The following is a 21,299-nucleotide window of genomic DNA, read 5'->3' on the forward strand; positions in this document are numbered from 1 at the left end:
GGCTAGGGCCATTCCCCCAGAAATGTCCGGAACTTGCAGGTGCCTGGTGAAGAGTGGGGTAACATCTCACAGCAAGAACTGGCAAATCTGCTGCAGTCCATGAGAGGAATGCAATGCAGTACTTAATGCAGCTGATGCCACACCAGTACTGACTGTTACTTTTGATTTTGACCCCATTTGTTCAGGGACACATTATTCCATTTTGGTTAGTCACAGTCTGTGGAACTTGTTCAGTTTATGTCTCAGTTGTTGAATCTTGCTATGTTCATGCAAATCTTTACACATGTTAAGTTTGCTGAAAATAAACGCAGTTGACACTGAGAGGAAGTTTCTTTTTTTGCTGAGTTTATAATTAAAGGGTTGTCTGTGATAGTTTTTATAGATTTCATGTCCCATTTGTAAAACAATTCTGCACCAGTGTCCTCATGTACCTCAAACTTTGCAATGTTCAACCATGAGGAGAAGGACCATTGTCAAACCTCTGAGCCAGAAATCTAGACTGCACAGCCCAGTAATACATTCTGAAATTGGGGAGGTTTAAGCCCCTTGACCGAATCAAGGGTCAGTTTATCCAGGCCAACCCTAGTTGTTTTGCCGTGGCAGATAAGCGTCTGGTCAGCTTGTCGAGAGAGGAAAAGAATGCTGCGGAACAGGTAGGGAGAGATAGGAAGAAATATAGAAATCTGGGCAGGACGTTCATTTTAATTACATTGATTCTACCCATTAGAGTGAGAGGCAAGTCCATCCATTTACACAGGTCCCCCCACCTTTTGCAGCAAGCTGGCCAGATTGACTTTATAGAGGTTCTTCAGGTTACCATCACCATTATGCCCAAATATGTGAAGCCCATAGGCGACCATCTAAAAGGAAATTGATTGATGGTATGATGGTCAAAGACAGACAACGGTAAGATTTGCTCTTATCAAAATGGACCTTATATCCAGAGAAAGAACTATAATACTGTCATTTTATTATTTAACTATGCAGGTCAGTTAAGAACAAATTCTTATTTAAAATGATGGCCTAGGAACAGCAGGTTAACTGCCTTGTTCATGGCAGAACAACAGATTTGTACCTTGTCAGCTCAGAGACTCGATCTAGCAACCTTTTGCATACTAGTCTAACGCCTAACCACTAGGCACCTGCCGCCCTAGTTATGTAAGTCAGAGAGGGAGTTCTGGGTTCGTTAGAAATAAGATAAGGTTTGCATCAAAAGGGATAATTTATGGGTATGGGTCCCACCTCAAAGCCATGTACAGTATACCACAAAAGTGAGTACACCCCTCACATTTTTTAAATATTGAGTATATCTTTCATGTGACAACACTGAAGAAATGACACTTTTGCTACAATGTAAAGTAGTGAGTGTACAGCTTGTATAACAGTGTGAAATTTGCTGTCCCCTCAAAATAACTCAACACACAGCCATTAATGTCTAAACCGCTGGCAACAAAAGTGAGTACACCCTAAGTGAAAATGTCCAAATTGGGCCCAATTAGCCATTTTCCCTCCCCGGTCATGTGACTTGTTAGTGTACAAGGTCTCCGGTGTGAATGGGAGACAGGTGTGTTAAAATTGTGTCATCGCTCTCACACACCCTCATACTGACTGGTCACTGGGAGTTCAACATGGCACCTCATGGCAAAGAACTCTCTGAGGATCTGAAAAAAAAAAATGTTGCTCTACATAAAGATGGCCTGGGCTATAAGAAGATTGCCAAAGACCCTGAAACTGACTGCAGCACGGTGGCCAAACCATACAGCAGTTTAACTGGCAGGTTCCACTAGAACAGGCCTCGCCATGGTCGACCAAAAGAAGTTGCGTGCACGTGCTCAGCGTCATATCCAGAGGTTGTCTTTGAAATAGACGTATGAGTGCTGCCAGCATTGCTGCAGAGGTTGAAGGGGTGGGGTGGGGCAGCCTGTCATGCTCAGACCATACGCCGTACACTGCATCAAATTGGTCTGCATGGCTGTCGTCCCAGAAGGAAGCCTCTTCTAAAGATGATGCACAAGAAAGCCCACAAACAGTTTGCTGAAGACAAGCAGACTAAGGACATGGATTACTGGAACCATGTTCCTGTGGTCTGATGAGACCAAGATAAACTTATTTGGTTCAGATGGTGTCAAGCGTGTGTGCGGGCAACCAGGTGAGGAGTACAAAGACAAGTGTGTCTTGCCTACAGTCAAGCATGGTGGTGGGAGTGTCATGGTCTGGGGCTGCATGAGTGCTGCTGGCACTGGGGAGCTACATTCATTTGAGGGGAACCATGAATGGCCAACATGTACTGTGACATACTAAGCAGAGCATGAATCCCCTCCCTTCGGAGACTGGGCCGCAGGGCAGTATTCCAACATGATAACGACCCCAAACACACCTCCAAGAGACCACTGCCTTGCTAAAGAAGCTGAGGGTTAAAGGTGATGACTGGCCAAGCATGTCTCCAGACCTAAACCCTATTGAGCATCTGTGGGGCATCCTCAAACGGAAGGTGGAGGAGTGCAAGGTCTCTAACATCCACCAGCTCCGTGATGTCGTTCATGGAGGAGGTGGAAGAGGACTCCAGTGGCAACCTGTGAAGCTCTGTGAACTCCATGCCCAAGAGGTTAAGGCAGTGCTGGAAAATGATGGTGGCCACACAAAATATTGGACACTTTGGGCCCAATTTGGACATTTTTCACACTTAGGGTTGTACTCACTTTTGTTGCCAGCGGTTTAGACATTAATGGCGGGTGTTGAGTTATTTTGAGGGCACAGCAAATTTTACACTCTATACAAGCTGTACACTCATACTTTACATTGTAGCAAAGTGTCATTTCTTCAGTTTGTCACATGAAAAGATATACTCAAATATTTACAAAAATTTGAGGCGGTACTCACTTTGTGATATACTGTATGTGCAGGCACGTTCTAATGGCCTCAGCCAATGATTCGATGGTGAGGGCGAAGAGGTTGGCTGCATCAGATTCACAACTGTCAGTGTCCATTCTAGCTGGGGCTAACAACAAAATGTAGAATTACTTGATGCTAGCATTTGGATGTGCTCGGAAGCAGAGAAACTTGTGTCTTGACGGGTGCAGTCTATGTAGTACTGCTGTAGTAGCAGTACTACCTGTAGAGCTGCGTATGTGTTCTACGACACGGCCTTACTTTTTAACCATTTTATCAATTTTTTCGAGCAAACAGAATGAGCACAGCTCGTTTGCTACATCCGGACCGTATTAGTTGCAATTCGAGAGATTAACAGTTAATGTGATTGAGTAATATTTGACTAGCTACCTATATTGACATTGTGTTGTATTCGCTGAATACGATGTCTTAATTTTATTTTTGGCATGGAACGAGCTACTCAGGCGAGAAATTAACCTCACCCAAATGTATAGCCCCGTTGGTATATTAATGGACTTTTAAAAATGAAGAATATATTAGTTTTTATTGGTGGCGTACCCCAACGGCCATTGCCCCAGTTTGGATACCTGCTTTACTACTGCTTCAACATTTTCTTAACATTGTCATAATTAGTTAAAAGCAATGAATTTGTAAGCCACTGTCGTTGCATATTTCACGCCATTTTCTTTCAAATCTGAAACATTGTTGAAGCCACACCCATTTCCTGAAGAAACACATTAGGGGCCTAAAAGCACCGGAAACGTGATAAGTGCACATCTGGCCCTCTAATACGATGCATCACCCGCTTATTATTGGCCGGGAATTGTGTAGATTAATGTTCTTCTCATTTAACGACTCTAGTCAGTACGCAACCGGAATGCATCTTGACGCTACATCCTCGGGAAAACTATCCCATATTATCTGCAATTACTAACTATTATCCATACTATGAATACATACAAAACAATAAAGGACATAACTAACCAACTCTCATACCTCAAAATTTACGTAAAATCTCTCTTGCTTTTTTTTCTTTTCCTCCCTCTTAGCACTCCGTTTGTTTGTTCTTATAATGTTTTGTGATCAGAGATACGTTGTTTTATTATATTATTTTTTTTAAAAAACAATTGAGTATTGTTAGTTATGCTTATTGGTCACTCAGTATGATATAGTTAGTAATGCTACAAAGGTTCCCGGGATGTCGTACTGACATTACCCAAAAATACGGAGTATCGAAAGCAGTGGACACTTCCGTGCTTTTAGCGGCCCAATAATGTGTTTTCTTCAGGAATGGTGTGTGCTTCACATCGTTTCTCAGATTTGAGAAAAATGGCGTTGAATATGCAACGACATTGGCTACAAATTCATTGCTTTAACTAATTATGACAAATGTAAGCAAATGTGAGCAATGTAATAAAGCAAAGTATTCCAAAACTGGGGGCAATGCCGTTGGGGGTACGCCAAATAAAATATAATATATAATTCTTTATTATCTAATACAGTCCCCATTATATTATTCCAACGGGGCATACATGCTGGGTGAGTTATTTCTCGCCTGAGTAAGCCTGCGTTTCACTAGCCAAATAGTGAAATATTAAACGCATGCAGAATTCAGCGAAAAAACACACAAATGTCCAAATCAGTTGAGCCTAGTCGAAATAATTAACATCCAACAACATTAAACTGTTGAATCTCTCGAGCGGGAATTCCCACTAACCGGGCCGTAAGTATGCCAAGAACATAGTCTGCCATCTGTGCGTCGAATAATAAGTTAAAAGAAGGCCGTGTCCTAGAGACACAACCAGCTCTACAGTAGTACTGCACTACCAGCAGTACTACACCTGCACCGTTCGCAACACAAGTTTGCTGCTTCCAACTGAGCACAATCCCAATGCTAGCAGCGTAATTCTACATTGTTGTATAGCCCAGCTAAAATGGACACTGACAGATTGTTGAATCTTGATGCAGCCCCACCTCATTCGCCTCAAACCATCGAATCAGTGGCTAGGCATTTAGAACGTGCCCTGACATACATATTATCACAAAAGTGAGTCACACCCCTCAAATTTTGTATAAATATTTTGAGTATATCTTTTTACATGTGACAACACTGAAGAAATGCACACTTTGCTTTACAATGTTAAAGTGTGAGTGTACAGCTTGTATAGCAGGTGTAAATTTGCTGTCCCCTCAAAATAAACTCAACCCACACAGCCATTAATTCTAACACCGCTGGCAACAAAAGTGTGAAGGACACCCCTAGGGTTGAACAAATTGTCCAAATTGGGCCCCAAGAGTGTCAATATTTTTGTTTGGCCACCAATCATTTCCAGCACTGCCTTAACCCTCTTGGGCATTGGAGTTTTCAAACCAGAGCTTCCCACAGACAGTTGCCACTGAGTCCTCTTCCACTCCTCCAGACGACATCACGGAGCTGGTGATGTTAAGACCGTGCAACTCCTCCACCTTCCGTTGAGGGAGCCCACACAGATGCTCGAATAGGTTTAGTCTGGAGACATGCTTGGCCAGTCCATCACCTACCCTCAGCTTTTTACAAGGCAATGATCGTCCTTGGAGGTGTGTTTCGGGGGGTCGTTACATGTGGGGGATTACTGCCTGCGGCCGAGTCTCCGAAGGGAGTGGATCATGCTCGCTTCAGTATGTCACCTAAGTACATTGGCCATTTCATGGTTCCTCAAATGACTGTAGCTTCCCCATGCAAGCGTAGCACGTCATGCAGCCCAGACCATGACACTCCCACCAGCCGATGCTTGACTGTAGGCAAGACACACTTGTTCCTTTTGTACTCCCCACCTGGTTGCCGCCACCACACGCTTGACACCATCTGAAACCAAATAGTTTATCTTGGTCTCATCAGACCAACAGGAACATGTTCCAGTAATCATGTCCTTAGTCTGCTTGTCTTCAGGCAAACTGTTTGTGCTTCTTGTGCATCATCTTTAGAAGAGGCTTCTCTGGACGACAGCCATGCAGACCAAATGTTGATTGCAGTGACGGCTATGGTACTGAGCACTGACAGGCTGACCCCCCCCACCCCTTTCCACCTCTGCAGCAATGTGGCCAGCATCCATACCCGTCTATTCAAAAAAGACAACCTCTGATAGGACGCTTGAGCACGTGCACGCAACTTCTTGGTCACCATGGCGAGGCCTGTTCTGAGTCGAACCTGTCCAGAAACTGCGGATGTCTTGGCCACGTTGCTATGGAGTCCGCAAGTCTGCGAGAGTGTGTCGCGATGAGGGGTCTATGTGGGTCGGTCGAAGAGTCTTCGTGTAATAAGAGCCCAGGCCACTTCGTTGATTGGGTTGGTGTGACTGATGAAGCAGACAGGTTTTGTGTTTGTCAGATCCGCTGCCGCAGCAGAGTAGCGCTTCTTGAGAGGAAGTTTCTTTTTTTGCTGAGTTTATAATTAAAGGGTTGTCTGTGATAGTTTTTATAGATTTCATGTCCCATTTGTAAAACAATTCTGCACCAGTGTCCTCATGTACCTCAAACTTTMCAATGTTCAACCATGAGGGAGAAGGACCATTGTCAAACCTCTGAGCCAGAAATCTAGACTGCACAGCCCAGTAYTACATTCTYAAATTGGGGAGGTTTAAGCCCCCTTGACCGTAATCAAGGGTCAGTTTATCCAGGCCAACCCTAGTTGTTTTGCCGTGGCAGATAAGCGTCTGGTCAGCTTGTCGAGAGAGGAAAAGAATGCTGCGGGTACAGGGATGGGGAGAGATTGAAAGAAATATAGAAATCTGGGCAGGACATTCATTTTAATTACATTGATTCTACCCAMTAGAGTGAGAGGCAAGTCCATCCATTTACACAGGTCACCCTCCACCTTTTGCAGCAAGCTGGCCAGATTGASTTTATAGAGGTTCTTCAGGTTACCATCCACCATTATGCCCAAATATGTGAAGCCCATAGGCGACCATCTAAAAGGAAACTTATGCTTGATGGTATGATGGTCAAAGACAGACAACGGTAAGATTTRGCTCTTATCAAAATGGACCTTATATCCAGAGAAAGAACTATAATACTGTCATTTTTATTATTTAACTATGCAGGTCAGTTAAGAACAAATTCTTATTTAAAATGATGGCCTAGGAACAGCAGGTTAACTGCCTTGTTCATGGGCAGAACAACAGATTTGTACCTTGTCAGCTCAGAGACTCGATCTAGCAACCTTTTGCATACTAGTCTAACGCTCTAACCACTAGGCTACCTGCCGCCCCTAGGTTATGTAAGTCAGAGAGGGAAGGTTCTGGGTTCGTTAGAAATAAGATAAGGTTGTCATCAAAAAGGGATAATTTATGGGTATGGGTCCCCACCTCAAAGCCATGTATGTCAGGGCACGTTCTAATGGCCTCAGCCAACGAGTCGATGGTGAGGACGAAGAGGTGTGGGCTGCATCAGATTCACAACTGTCAGTGTCCATTCTAGCTGGGCTAACAACAAATGTAGAATTACTGATGCTAGCATTGGATGTGCTCGTGGAAGCAGAATAACTTGTGTCGTTGACGGGTGCAGGTGTAGTACTGCTGGTAGTAGCAGTACTACCTGTAGAGCTGGTATGTGTTTCTACGGACACGGGCCTTACTTTTTTTAACCATTTATCAATTTTCGAGCAAACAGAATGAGCAGCAGCTACGTTTGGCTACATACGGACCGTTAGTGGAATTCGAGAGATTAACAGTTAATGTGATTGGATGTTAATTATTTGACTAGGCTACCTATATTGGACATTGTGTTGTTATTTCGCTGAATACTAGATGGTTTAATTTTATTTTTGGCAGTGAAACGAGGCTACTCAGGCGAGAAAATAACCTCACCCAAATGTATAGCCCCGTTGGATAATATTAATGGACTGTTTAAAAATGAAGAATTATATATATTTTTATTTGGCGTACCCCCAACGGCATTGCCCCAGTTTGGGAATACCTGCTTTATTACATTGCTCAACATTTTCTTAACATTTGTCATAATTAGTTAAAGCAATGAATTTGTAGCCAATGTCGTTGCATATTTCACGCCATTTTCTTCAAATCTGAAAACGTTGTGAAGCCACACCCATTTCCTGAAGAAAAACATTATGGGCCCTAAAAGCACGGAAAGTGTCCACTGCTTCTATACTCCGTATTTTGGGTAATGTAGTACGACATCCGGGAACTTTTGGCATACTAACTATATCCATACTATGACCAATAAGCATACTACATACTCAATTTACGTCACAAATAGTATCATGAGTGTGGTTAGTATGAGTATTGGAACACAGCTCAGGTCTGGATAACCATTATTGTTGTTGAACAGATGAACTTCCTTGTATTCAGTGTTATCCACGTCGCTCTATGCTCCGTCTCCTTTGCTGTATCCGTTCACCGCCCCTTGAGAGCACCTGTACGAACCATCGAGAATGATAGAAGCCTCTAGTGGCGAAAAGGCATATTAGCATGGGCAGCGCCATTGTGAACTTCTACCATCTTAATGTAGTGAACTGGGTGGGACTTCCAACATCATTGGTTGATCCCTCCTGATGACCCTGTTAAGAGTCATGTCCAACCGGGTCATCAGGAGGGATCAACCAATCGTGAAGAAAACATTGAATACTTAAAAATGTAGATTGCCTCAATGGTACTGCCCGTGTGCTCACAGACGCCATAATGGGAACTACTGTATATAGGGATGCTTTCTCTAACATTCTCTTTGGTACGAACACACACGATAGTGGCAGCTAGATACTGTGGGTGGGTTATAGGTTGTCTAGACAGTGGCTTCAATACTGACACATAAACCTACCSTATTTGTTTAATTAAAAAATATGAATTTATCTGAATTTGCKYACATGTAAATCATGACAAATTGGTSTARGTMTGATCTGAAGTATAAWAGGTATTCATTCAATTCATAATTACAAACATMWCATATTTTCCCTCTGATCAAAGCAAATAAATTGGCACAATTCCCTCAGTTCCCCAATTTGAGTTATGCTTTTTGAATATTTATACAGATTCAATAACAATAAAATAGAAGACTAAGAAATAAKATGACATATTTTAATATTTTAGTGACAACACCAACTAGACATCTTAAAAAATATATACATAAAAATGGGCGTTATTRTTTACATAAAATGTTCAGTTATTTTTTAACTCGGAGTACCAGTTGCGGACTGATAGCCTWCTATCTGCTGGWCTTTTCATTGAAACTGAAATCAATAACAAATAATTAGTAAACACAAGTTCATATTTTGGGGTCTGGTTGGGTACAACAATTTAACTAAGCTGATGTGTGAGGTTTTTTTTAAGAAAGCATTTTGCTTGAATTCTTCCTCAGATTAAAGCAGAGGGTTTTGATGTTTAACCGTTTTTATGTTACACAACAACCTCAAATGCTTATCATTCAACAGTTTATTGTGTAAGATGGAGGCTTGTAACTTGCTACAAAGTCTGTTATATTTCTTTGTTAAGTTGTATTTGTTCTGCTTCCTCTCTCACAGCCCTCAACTTCATCTCATAAAAGTATATGTTCAACGATCCACGGGATCTTGTTTTGCTCCAGAGATTTCAAGTCTTTAAGTTTTTTTCTTTGTCTTGCAGTGACTCCTTTAGCGCCTCAATTTCTTCCCGTAGCGCTTTACTTTTCCCTGGTATTCGGAGGCAGTTGCTTTCTTGGTCCTTTGTTAGCTTCCGCAGTTCTTCTTCATACTGCTTCCTCAACTCTTCCTTCTTGTGACAAATCTTTCTCTCCACCTCCTCGTACATTTTGTTGGTGTAGTGGTCTTGGCCATTTAATTTCACCATGTGGTCAATTTTCTCCAGGAAATCCAGAACTTGTCCCCTGTTTTCCATCTTTGTGTTGTCAAAAACATGGTACCTTCCACCGCACTGGTCCATAAGTGTCTTGAGATCTTCCTGAGCTTCATTGACATACAGCTCAATGCCGCCATCATCCAACTCATCTCCATGGGTGAAGAGGATCATGGTATACTTTTCAGCTTCTTCTCCAAACAGCGCCCTGATTTTCTTTACCGCGTTCTGTTCCTCTTCTGTGAAAGGGCCCACATCTAAGACCAATACGATGGCGTGGGGACCAGGTGACGTCATGTTGATACATTTACTGATCTCTGTCTCCAAGTCACTGTCAGGACGGTTAGTGTCAAATATTCCAGGGGTGTCCACTAGCATTATCTGCCTCCCTGCCACATCTCCTGTCTCCTTGGAACACTCTTGTGTCACAGATTTGCTAGATTTGGCATCTCTGAAAGCCTTCCTCCCCAGAATGGTGTTTCCTGAAGAGCTTTTTCCAGCACCTGTCTTCCCCACCAGCACAATCCTGGTCATGGACACTACAGGAGAGAACAGAGAAAATATGAAAAACTGTCACATCATGGTTTTCAATCACATAAACAAGTCTTGCTGTTCTGTTTTTAAAACACTACTTAGTAATGGGAATCCCAAAACAAATGTACATTGATATTAATAATCATTCCTCTTCACTACTGGCTGCCATCTTGAAATGTGGATAATCAACGCGCAACAAATATAACTATTTGATTAACCTTTTACTGCAGTTAAATCAGGGTCACACAGTGTTTCTTGGTAGTCTTAAAAAATCTACTTTGAAACAAAAGTATACACCTCACACACATGGTTGTGGGCTTAAAAAAGAAGACACCTGTACCATGTCAGATATAGAGTTGAAATGTATTACATTTAGAGTTTGCACCCCAATATTACACTTTATGGCCACAGTGTCTCCTGACCCCTCCTGTCTCAGGCTCCAGTATTTATGCTGCAGTAGTTTATGTGTTGGGGGGCTAGGGTCAGTTTGTTATATCTGGAGTACTTCTCCTGTCTTATCCGGTGTCCTGTGTGAATTTAAGTATGCTCTCTCTAATTCTCTTTTTCTTTCTTTCTCTCTCTCGGAGGACCTGAGCCCTAGGACCATACCTTAGGACTACCTGGCATGATGATCTTGCTGTCCCCAGTCCAACCTGGCCGTGCTGCTGCTCCAGTTTCAACTGTTCTGCCTGCGGCTATGGAACCCTGACCGGACGTGCTACCTGTCCCAGACCTGCTGTTTTCAACTTCTAGAGACAGCAGGAGCGGTAGAGATACTCTTAATGATCGGCTATGAAAGCCACTGACATTTACTCCTGAGGTGCTGACTTGTCTGCACCCTCGACAACTACTGTGATTATTATTATTTGACCATGCTGGTCATTTATGAACATTTGAACATCTTGGCCATGTTCTGTTATAATCTCCACCCGGCACAGCCAGAAGAGGACTGGCCACCCCTCATAGCCTGGTTCCTCTCTAGGTTTCTTCCTAGGTTTTGGCCTTTCTAGGGAGTTTTTCCTAGCCCCGGTGCTTCTACACCTGCATTGCTTGCTGTTTGGGGTTTAGGCTGGTTTTTCTGTACAGCACTTTGAGATATCAGCTGATGTAAGAAGGGCTGTATAAATACATTTGATTTGAAATTTGATTTATATACATCACAGAAGACTGAAATATAACAAAACCGTTTGACATAGAAACACCAGATTTTCGACTGTTTAAAAAAATATAGATGTTTATTAATTATGAAATAGATTAATAACATTCCACCCCATGATGTCATTTGACTGCAGGAAAGGGCTACATTATTGGTAAATATTCACTTATTAGATATTTTTTATATAAGTTTTCAACTTACTGTTTGGACCTTCACCTTTGGAGTTTCTTCTTCTACCCAGAGGCTGTTTATCTGTGTCGTCATCCTTCTCCACTACAGAATGACACATTGAATACATCATATAAAATACATACTGCAATATTAACAGATTATTCAGTCCTCTTGTCTGTTATACACTCATGTCAATTTAAAACCCCAAACGTTTTAATTTAAAAAACATACTGGAAATAAAGAATGTTATATGCTACTTCCTATAAAGTTACACAGTTGTGGTGATACTGCCTGGGTTTTGTAACAAATAACTTTAATCTGCAATGATGTGGTTATTCATTCCCACTGGACTGTCTAACTGATAGAAAAACTGTGTCCAAGATAGGGATGGAATATATTCATACTCCCATGATAAAAACACCCATTGTTATAATAGTTCATGTTATTACACACGTTTTATAGCAACTTAAATGAAAGTGAAAGTAGAATGACTTGGGAGTGACGATGTTATATAAGTAAACTAAGGTGCTCAAAAACATATTTCAATGTTCACAAAAATAGCTAGCAATCGGGTGTCTATTGTTGGCATCATTAAATAAAGTCAACTTACAGGATTTTGTTGCGCTTGATGAAGCCATTTTGTCAGATTTTTCCGGTACGTCTCCTACGTTAACGACCACCTCCCCTCTGCTGTTCAGTCAAAGCCACGCCCATTTGGAGGGAGGAAGTAGAACTACATTTCAACAAGAATCACAGAAGAAATATTGAGATGAACGAGTTTTCATGAAACAGTCACCCTTCAATAAATCCTAAACCAGACCATAGTTATGGACTATTATCAACGACTGTGAAACAGACACAACTTATATTAAACTAGAAGAGCTATAGTTTCTGTACCTATTCATGCTGCCAAACCCTGTTCAAGATTGCAGCTTTGAAMGCAGCCTTGATATAAAGACTCACTAACAACAGAAAAGTAAATGATTGACAGTTATCGCTCAAAGGGAACATACTTTATTCGTTTGTTCTGTACACAGTCTACATTAATGGAAGGTACAAGGGAGTCTATATGAAACATTATGACTCAATGTACACAAAGTATAATACAATGGTATATAAGCATTTCATTTGTATAACATCTACATCAGATCATTTAAATCAATCATTATGGTACCACATTAAACAAGTTGATTTTTAAATAAAGGTTTATCAGTTATTTTTAGACATAATCTTCAGACTGAAATGCATGACGCCAGTGCTGCAGGTTCAGTTTTTATGAATAATGGGGGATTATATACAGCACTATCAACACAAAGACAAACAACATTAACTGATCATTTATATGTTTTAGTGTCAACACCTGCTAAATGGCTGCTGGTGTATAATGTGGTCCACATGGGTCTACATGGGAGAGAAAGAGGAAGAGGAAGAGGAGGGGTGGAGGAAGACAGAGGGAGGAAACGTTTTGTACAGCGATTACGGTCTGAATTTCCATTTCCATGTTTCACTGACAGAACAAATGTTATGAAGATCTCTACTTACATCTACTGGTTGAGAAGCAGAAGGAGGGAAGACTGCATAATATGTTCATTATTGTTTTAAAGTGTGTGGTTAGGTGTGTATCTGTCAGCTGGTTAGCATCTCTAGGGTCAGTTAGCTGTATGCATAAACTACAATAAGAAGATTTGTCAGAAACAACTTACATCTTTTGGAGGAATATTTATTAAGACTGGGATTTAATTTTGTACACAGTCCAGAATACAAGGTTCAAAGTTCTATTCAAGAAGGAAGGGGTAAAATGAAGGTAAAAATACCAAGTCACATCACAGCTGTATGAGATACCATGCTATTTTCCATACCTCTACATGTACTGCTGGTATGTTTAAGTCATATCACTGACACAAATCACCTTACATCCCAATTGACAATTTTTGACTTGCAGAAGGTTGTTGGTTCGAATCCCAGTGCCAAGTGCTGCCAGTCCAAGTACTGCCTACTGCCGTTGTGCCCTTGAGCAAGGCACATAACTCCTTCTAACCTGCTTCAGGGTGCTGCTCTGCGGCTGACATTGTACTACTACCAGCTTCTTGGGTGGGTGCTGGTCTGCACCTATCCTTGTACTGCTACCAGCTTATTGGGTGGGTGCTGGTCTGCACCTATCCTTGTACTGCTGCCAGCCTTTTGGTTGGCTGCCTGTCTACAGCTGACATTGTGTGATTGTGTGTCATATAAGGACGGTTAGGAATTGAAAAATCCACATCTCCATTTTTATTGTTAGATGGACAACAAAGTTCCACATCTATTATATTATATGTTTGTGAAGGTGGAGGAGACACCTGGGTACAATCACCTTGAAAACCAATATCTGATCTGGTGTTCCTGATTGACCCAATTCTAACTCTGTTGTTCTATTATTTACACAAGATGGCAGCTCTGATGTGTTTTACTGCATTGTCTGAGGCATGAATATTAATGTCAGTGTGAAAACGAAGAAGCTGTTATTCTAATGTCTCAAACAGTATCATTATTAGTCCCACACATATTTTACTACATTTTATCTCCAGATCAGAACTCTTCCATTAACATCAGTATCACATCAGATGTGATGGTAAATGGWGTCTCTCAGCAGTGGAGYTAAATGATYCATACCTTGCATTCAACATCATTGGTTATCAGCCTGTTAGTACTGTTTGTCCTCTGTGGGCCATAAATATATAAAATCATATAAACCCTTTGATAGACAGTACATAATAAACCACAAACACATCAGGTGAGGACAAGGTTTCATTTATATCTGATGTCTACATATTTCTGTACAAGTGAACAAAGCACAGTGAGACTTACATTTCCACGTATCTCACTGTTGACGTTCAACAAACTGGAGGAGTGAGGCATACGAAGTAGACAAACTGGTTTCCTTAACAACTTTGATATATAATACATGCTTCCCCAAATTATAGACTTGTGTTTTTTACAGAGTAATGAACCTGGATAGATATGATTCTTGGCATTGTTACGAACAGAAAAAAACTGCAGTTTAGTTTAGTATATTTCAAGAATGTAAAATGCAGTTTGAAATACTGTCCATTACCAGCTATGCAACATGACTGCAGTATTCAACACCCCTCTCACATGCAGACCAAATCATTACATTTAGTGATAGTGGACCGGAGCCAACAGTTGATGGTCTATAAACAGATTGTGTGGAAGGAGTGTTTTGATGTTACAGAGAGATTAAGAATGTAGACTGTAGAAGAGTTATTAACACCAAAGATAGGGTGGCAGGTAGCCTAGTGGTTAGAGCGTTGGGCCAGCAACCTGAGCTGTCAAGGTGAAACATCTGTCAATGTGTCCTTGAGCAAGGCATTAAACCCTAATTTGCTCCAGGAGGGTGACCCTGTGACACAACGCATTTCACTGCACCTATCCGGTATGTGACAATAAAAAAATGTTTTTGTTGGTAACACCTCCTATGAATACCCTTTTCATAATGCATTAAACACAAATGTATTAACGCCTTATGATGCATACAATGCATAATGCATAATACATTGTAATGCCGTTTATGCACTAATACCTGCTCACAAACATTTAGCAGTTCATAGAGCATTATAACCGAGACTGTAAAATGTCATATGAAGCTAGATGTTATACTGGTCTATATGAAATAGAGAATGATATGTACTCATCAAGGGCTCATCTCTATGTACTCTCCTCTCACACGTATCTCTGTCTTGAACACCTTGACACCATTTTCTAAAAGTGTATTTTAATATAGAATGACATCATTATGAAGAGGGGATTCATAGGAAGATGCATTCCTATCTACTGTGCATGTTCTAACTGACTGCCCAATCAGAGCTCCTCCCATATAAAGACAGGAAGTGGAGCTGTAGTTTAGAAGTGCATCACAGGGAAATATCTGCTTTTTCCTTGTCTTTAAATGTTTTTCTTAATGCCATCACACCAACTCCTCCTAACAACCCTGATAATCCTCCTAACACCACTCCTCCTCCTGGGCCAACTAACCTTCCTGTCAATCCACCAACTGCTGCTGCTGCTATGAAACCCATTGCTATTCCAACTGATTTCCCAGTCTGGATCTCAGTGGCTATAGTAGACCTTACAACCCGTACCAATGACTACAAACACAATCATACAAATAGGATATTAAAAGAAGACAAAACCAGACAGATAATTAAAAGCCAAAATAAAAAGGTGAGTCTTTATCTGGCCTTAAAAAGAGTTAACAGTTTTTTTCCTGCCTGATATTGTGTGGTAGGGCTAGGCATTCCAGAATTTTGGGGTCTAAAAGCTAAACTGCTTCACAACTTTTCATGCAAATCACCTGGGTATATTATAAAGCCTAGCATCTGAGAGAACCTAGCAATCTTGAGGGCCCAACCAGGCATATCAGAAAGGCAGTCCTTTAGATCAGGGGTTCTCAAAGTGGGGTTTACAGAGGTACTGCAGGTCCGCGGCCTCATGTCAAAATATAATATAAAATAAAATGTTTTTAWTTTTACATTACATTTTTTATTGAATATTACTAACAACAGATTAAACAAATMTTGACCAATGGGTCTGTGGGATAGTTTTAGAGGGTGCAATATAATACAATATAATATTATTAATCTTCAATTTATGTTGTTAACACTGGGCAACATGGGCCTGGGAGGCTCACAGGGATATTGGTATCCACAGTGCTCCATCAATTATAAATCTTCTCAACTCAAAACATCTTGTATCCCCTGCAAAAAAATGTAAGCTTTGAACTGCAACGGTTTCCGTCTTCCTCCTGGCAAAAGGTATAAAATTGCAGGATATTAGCTTTAAAGATGCAACAACAAAAATGTTCTCTCCAATGCCAAGAGGCCCTTTAAAATGTTCCTTCCCAGGGCCCGAGACTTGGTTCGTCCAGCCATGCACTGACTACATCATAGTAAAACTCCTTGTATACTATTTTTATCTCACTCCAGTTGTTCTGAATAAGAGGTGGTGAATTTTCTATCACAAAAGGGGTCCCCAGACCAGAGTTTGAAACCCCTGCTTTAGATAAGGTGTTTCTAGCCCTAATGCTTTAAAAACCAGAGGACTTTACAATTGACTGAAAGATTAGGTCTAAGTGCAATATTCAATATTCATTGTCTGTACCAGATTAACCACAATGAAAATCAAATAATACAAATCATATTACAAACATACACATTTAAACAATATTTAGTTTTGTAACAACTTTGGGTATTTCAATATTTGAATGAAAAGTGATAAGATAGATGATGTATTGGGTCGTTCCAGGAGTACAGTSCCATTTGTGTCCCTTTGATATTTTAAGTAGAAATTGTCAACCAATAATGAATTTTGAAAGCCTGTTGCTGTATCTTAATTACCTCTTAATTACCCCTTAAGTACCCTTTAATATAGACCACAKGGAAAATTCAATAAATCACAATTGACATGTCCCTCTTCAAGTTTTTCAGACTTCTACAAAGATTTTAAGCCACGTAACCCCCCAAAAATGAGGTATGTTTTCACCATCATTGTAAAGCACTTTGCTTCTTTGACAAAGTCATTTCTGAAAATTATATTTGTTTCACGTGATTAGTGATTCATTTACGTTTCTACATCATTTTAAGGTCAACCCTGCTACCGGAACTGAACTCTCGTTTTAATATGGTGAAACTATTAATTACATGTTTTTATTAAAGAAACATTGAACATATAGTAGTTAAATCATAGTGTAAAAGCAGGTGAGCTGGGCATACTCTTTTTGGCCATTTTCTGGTGTTTTGTGGAACACTGCGCAGGTCGAGCATAACATAACATTGATAGATTATTTTTGGTGAAGCTTGCATTCAATTGCCCTCCCTGTTACACACAACAAGCTTCCATTCCCCCAGTCAGAATGGGAGTTATGGCTGATTTAAGATGAAAAACTCAACCCTGTTATAAATCAATCTGTTACTTTATTTGGCACTTAATAGGCCTTACTATAGTATTTATTTATATTTTTCTATTTGAGAAGTGAAGTTTATGTTTAAGATGACGTTGAACATGTGCTCTTACCAAATTAAACTACCCAAAAGGTACTCTATTGTTGGAATGACCCTATTGGTTTCTTTCACACATTAACACAAAATTCTAAATATAATGGCAACCATGATAATTAGCACAGCAAAACACATCAAAATAAATGCCTGATGCCTTTTAAACCAATCTAGTGTGTTATGTCGAGAGCCAAGCAATATCATTTCTTCCCCATTTTCTGTCTCTGATTCCTCTCCCCTCGTTTCCCCTTCTTCTCTTGCCATGTTTTCCCTTTCACTCTTTCTTTTAACTTCCTCATCCGTCTCTCTCCCTACTCTGCCCTCCGTCTCTCTCCCTACTCTCTCCTCCATCTCTCTCCATACTCTCTCCTCTGTCTCTCTTCCCACCTTCTCCAACAATCTCTGGTGTTCTTGTCTTTTCCTCTCTTCCTCCCTGAGACTCTCCTCTTTCATCAACTCAGTCAGTTCTCTTGCCTTTCTTTGTGCCTCCTGCAGCATGTCATGTGTGTAACATCTACCGTCATTCACATACATCATGAAGAGAATCTTTTCCAGCAGCTCGGTCACCTGGTTTCTATTGGCTCTGTCTTTGTTGTTAAGGACGTGATATCTCCAACCACGCTCTTCAATGAGCTCAGACAACTTAACATTGTTCTTTACTAATTCCTCTATTGTTCTGTTGTTCAGCTCGTCTCCATGAGTAAAGACAATGATTGTGTATCTTGAAGCTACTTCACCAAAACATTTCTCAAATGCAGTGACTACATCTGTCTCCTGCTCAGTGAAAGTATCAAGAGTTAGAACAAAGATAAATGCATGGGGTCCAGGGTCAGACAGGTGGATACATCTCTCTATCTCTGAACTCAAACCCTCCTGTGTGTGTGTTGCATAGAAGAAGTCTGGAGTGTCAACCACACTGACTCTGTTCTGTCCAATGAGAACAGTTCTCTCTTGACATTTCATGGTAACTGAGGAAAAGCCCAAAGCTGAGTGAAACACGTCTTGACCCAGAATGGTGTTTCCTGTTGCACTCTTCCCCACTCCAGTTTTACCCAGCAGCACAATCCTGACATCAGGAGGATGAGGGGCTGTAGTGAATCCAGGTCTGCTCATTGTTGATTGTTGTAGGCTACTAACCACCAGTCCTGTTAATCATAGACAACAATGTGTCAAACTAATGTCTCTCTGTGGAAGTCAGAATAGGGTGCAATTACACCTGTTTGTTACAAATCGATTAAAACAATTAAAACAAAGTTAAAACATGATATGAATTATAGTGTAATGGGGTCTAATCTTTGTCTTTATTAKCATAACTGTTATAGCAAATTCATTCWAAAATGTGGCCAATAGTGTTTATTATAACTACTTGGCTTGAAGTCGTAATATTATGTTACAAAGGCAGATGGCGCCGTAGACAAAAATAATTGAATGATGGAGAATCTGGGCGTTCTATTAGGCCTAAAMCTTGACATATAAACTAAATGCTTACGTCTTTAAACTAAGATTGATATACTTTTACTTACAGGGGTATAGAATGTAAAGTCCGATAGAGTTCAATGAGTGTGAGTGCGCCGTCTGTCTRCAAGAAATGGTCCCGACTGTTACTCCGTTTTCTTCCTCACAGACAAGTTYCCAAATAATGASCGGAAYKTTATTCGGTCATTTCAGTAAACAATTATTACTGCAACATGTTCTGAYTAGTCTATACTTGTCACGCTGTRGATCCAAAGACGGTTTTAACCTCAAAAATATGCCACGACAAGAGTAGGCTAGCCTATATTCCTATAACCAGGTTACAGACATCAATCGAGGATATGAGCTGCAGTCCACAGTAAAATGTCTCCTGCACAAAATGTCGGCGCCTGTTTGTTTAGTTTCACTTTCACACAGAACATAATAAGGTCTCATACCCAGTTGTCTGCCTGTCGCACTCGTCTCGCAGGCATTTTATAGTAGTCATAGGTCGACTGTCATTTACTAGGACTATGTTAGGCTTTATAAGACGAATGTTGTAGCCAATTATAGACCTGCCCTATATATGTTAAGTTTCCATAATGGACTAAGGACCCCTAATTACAATTCAAGAATTGACAACTGTCATCTATTTTCAAAGAGGATTTTTCAGTTCACAATTTACATCCTTCATTGAATTTAAGATACTGAACTGATGAAATCATTCCAACCCTACTTTCACAAGGCCTTGAAACAGCTGTAAATAAAGCAAGTTGACTAAACATCTGTATCCCTCCTCACTAAGAGGAACAGAGATCATGAATCTTACTTTTATACCAGTCTCAGGAGGAAATTGTACATTCAAGGTTTTAAGCGAATTCATTATAGAATGAGTTCATTAAATAATGTATGTTTTTTCATGCATTTGTTTATTTTATTTCAGTGTTTTATTATATAATAATAGCCAACCTGCTACAAGATGAAGCTGCATGCCATAGGTACCTTCTGCAGAAAGGTGAGACTTCTACATTACTTTCTGTAGCTAAGTTAATTAGATCTTCTGTCTGGCTGGTGCTTATTGACTGAGTAGGCTAATAATGAACTGCAGTTACTGTAAATGTGACCCGTTTGAACGTAACTCTTTTTAAAAATCTAAATGTTTTTTTGGGGACAGAAATGCCTTCTCGAACATGTGAACTTTCATGTAACTTAATAACAAACTTGTATGCCATCTGTTAAGATCCTAGTTGGTTAAGTCACAGAAAAAGACAGCAACGTTCCCACTAGGCATGATTGGCTGAGATAATGAGTGGGCTAGAAATGCCGAGAGATGAGTTTGGATTGGTCTGCCATATAGCACGCTTCTGTCTATTTTGAGCTGGTCAGTATGTGTAATTAATCCTGTCTGACGCTGATTAAAAAAAATTATGAATTGCGTAGTAAAACTTAACAAAAGACTCCCCTATGCAGGTATCCATTTCAATATAATGTCACTGCAACAACTGTTTCAGAGCACTCTCATCTGAGAGTTTCAGAGCGCAGACTAACTGATGAATTTACAAAAGCTCAACACCGGTTGACTATGGCCGGTGTCAGTAAATGCTGGGAAAAAAAGTGTAATTAAATTGTTGCCAGGAGCACAGTTACAGTCACCAACGCTCTGGATAACATAAAAACAGCCTAACCAGCTCTGCTAGGGTGAGTAAAATGGTCAGACTTTGAGTGGGGCCTAAAGCTTAAGATGATTCTTATGGCGTTGCACACGGTGTAAACCAGAGTGACATGACACAACAAAGGACCAAACAAGCTGTACAAACAAAACAGAAACGACACAGGACGTCTTATTTAATGAAAGGGGTTGCAGTCTGCCGTGAAGTATTCAACCATGTAACGAGTAAGAGTCTAGCTAAAGTTTCAGATATAATACGTATCTAATTTGTCAGAAAGTTGTTTTCATTGCAAGTTAAAGCATACTGTTAGTTAGCTAGCTGACGTTAGATGGCTGGCTCGCTAGCTAACATTACATTTATGATCTGTGTGTAGTAATGTTATCTCAGAATGCCTTTTCACGTTGCTAGTTCAAATCAAATTTCAAATCAAATTTATTTTATATAGCCCTTCGTACATCAGCTAATATCTCGAAGTGCTGTACAGAAACACAGCCTAAAACCCCAAACAGCAAGCAATGCAGGTGTAGAAGCACGGAGGCTAGGAAAAACTCCCTAGAAA

General features: G+C 40.4%; 1 protein-coding gene and 1 pseudogene across 1 annotated transcript; both read right to left on the reverse strand.

Annotated features, from left to right (window-relative positions):
• LOC112071860 (GTPase IMAP family member 8-like) overlaps positions 1 to 12,377 on the reverse strand; it is a 24,221-nt pseudogene extending 11,844 nt beyond the window's left edge.
• A 1,965-nt stretch (positions 12,378 to 14,342) lies between these two features.
• On the reverse strand, positions 14,343 to 19,500 carry LOC112071858 (GTPase IMAP family member 9-like). Its single transcript, XM_024139285.2, has 2 exons — positions 19,142 to 19,500; positions 14,343 to 18,763 (listed from the first exon to the last, which is right to left on the reverse strand). The coding sequence occupies exon 2, from the start codon at positions 18,729 to 18,731 to the stop codon at positions 17,700 to 17,702; it is 1,032 nt and encodes a 343-aa protein (XP_023995053.1). The 5' UTR covers positions 18,732 to 18,763; positions 19,142 to 19,500; the 3' UTR covers positions 14,343 to 17,699.
• Positions 19,501 to 21,299: the final 1,799 nt, after the last annotated feature.

This window comes from Salvelinus sp. IW2-2015, unplaced genomic scaffold, assembly GCF_002910315.2.
Source record: "Salvelinus sp. IW2-2015 unplaced genomic scaffold, ASM291031v2 Un_scaffold1747, whole genome shotgun sequence".
NCBI lineage: Eukaryota > Metazoa > Chordata > Actinopteri > Salmoniformes > Salmonidae > Salvelinus > Salvelinus sp. IW2-2015.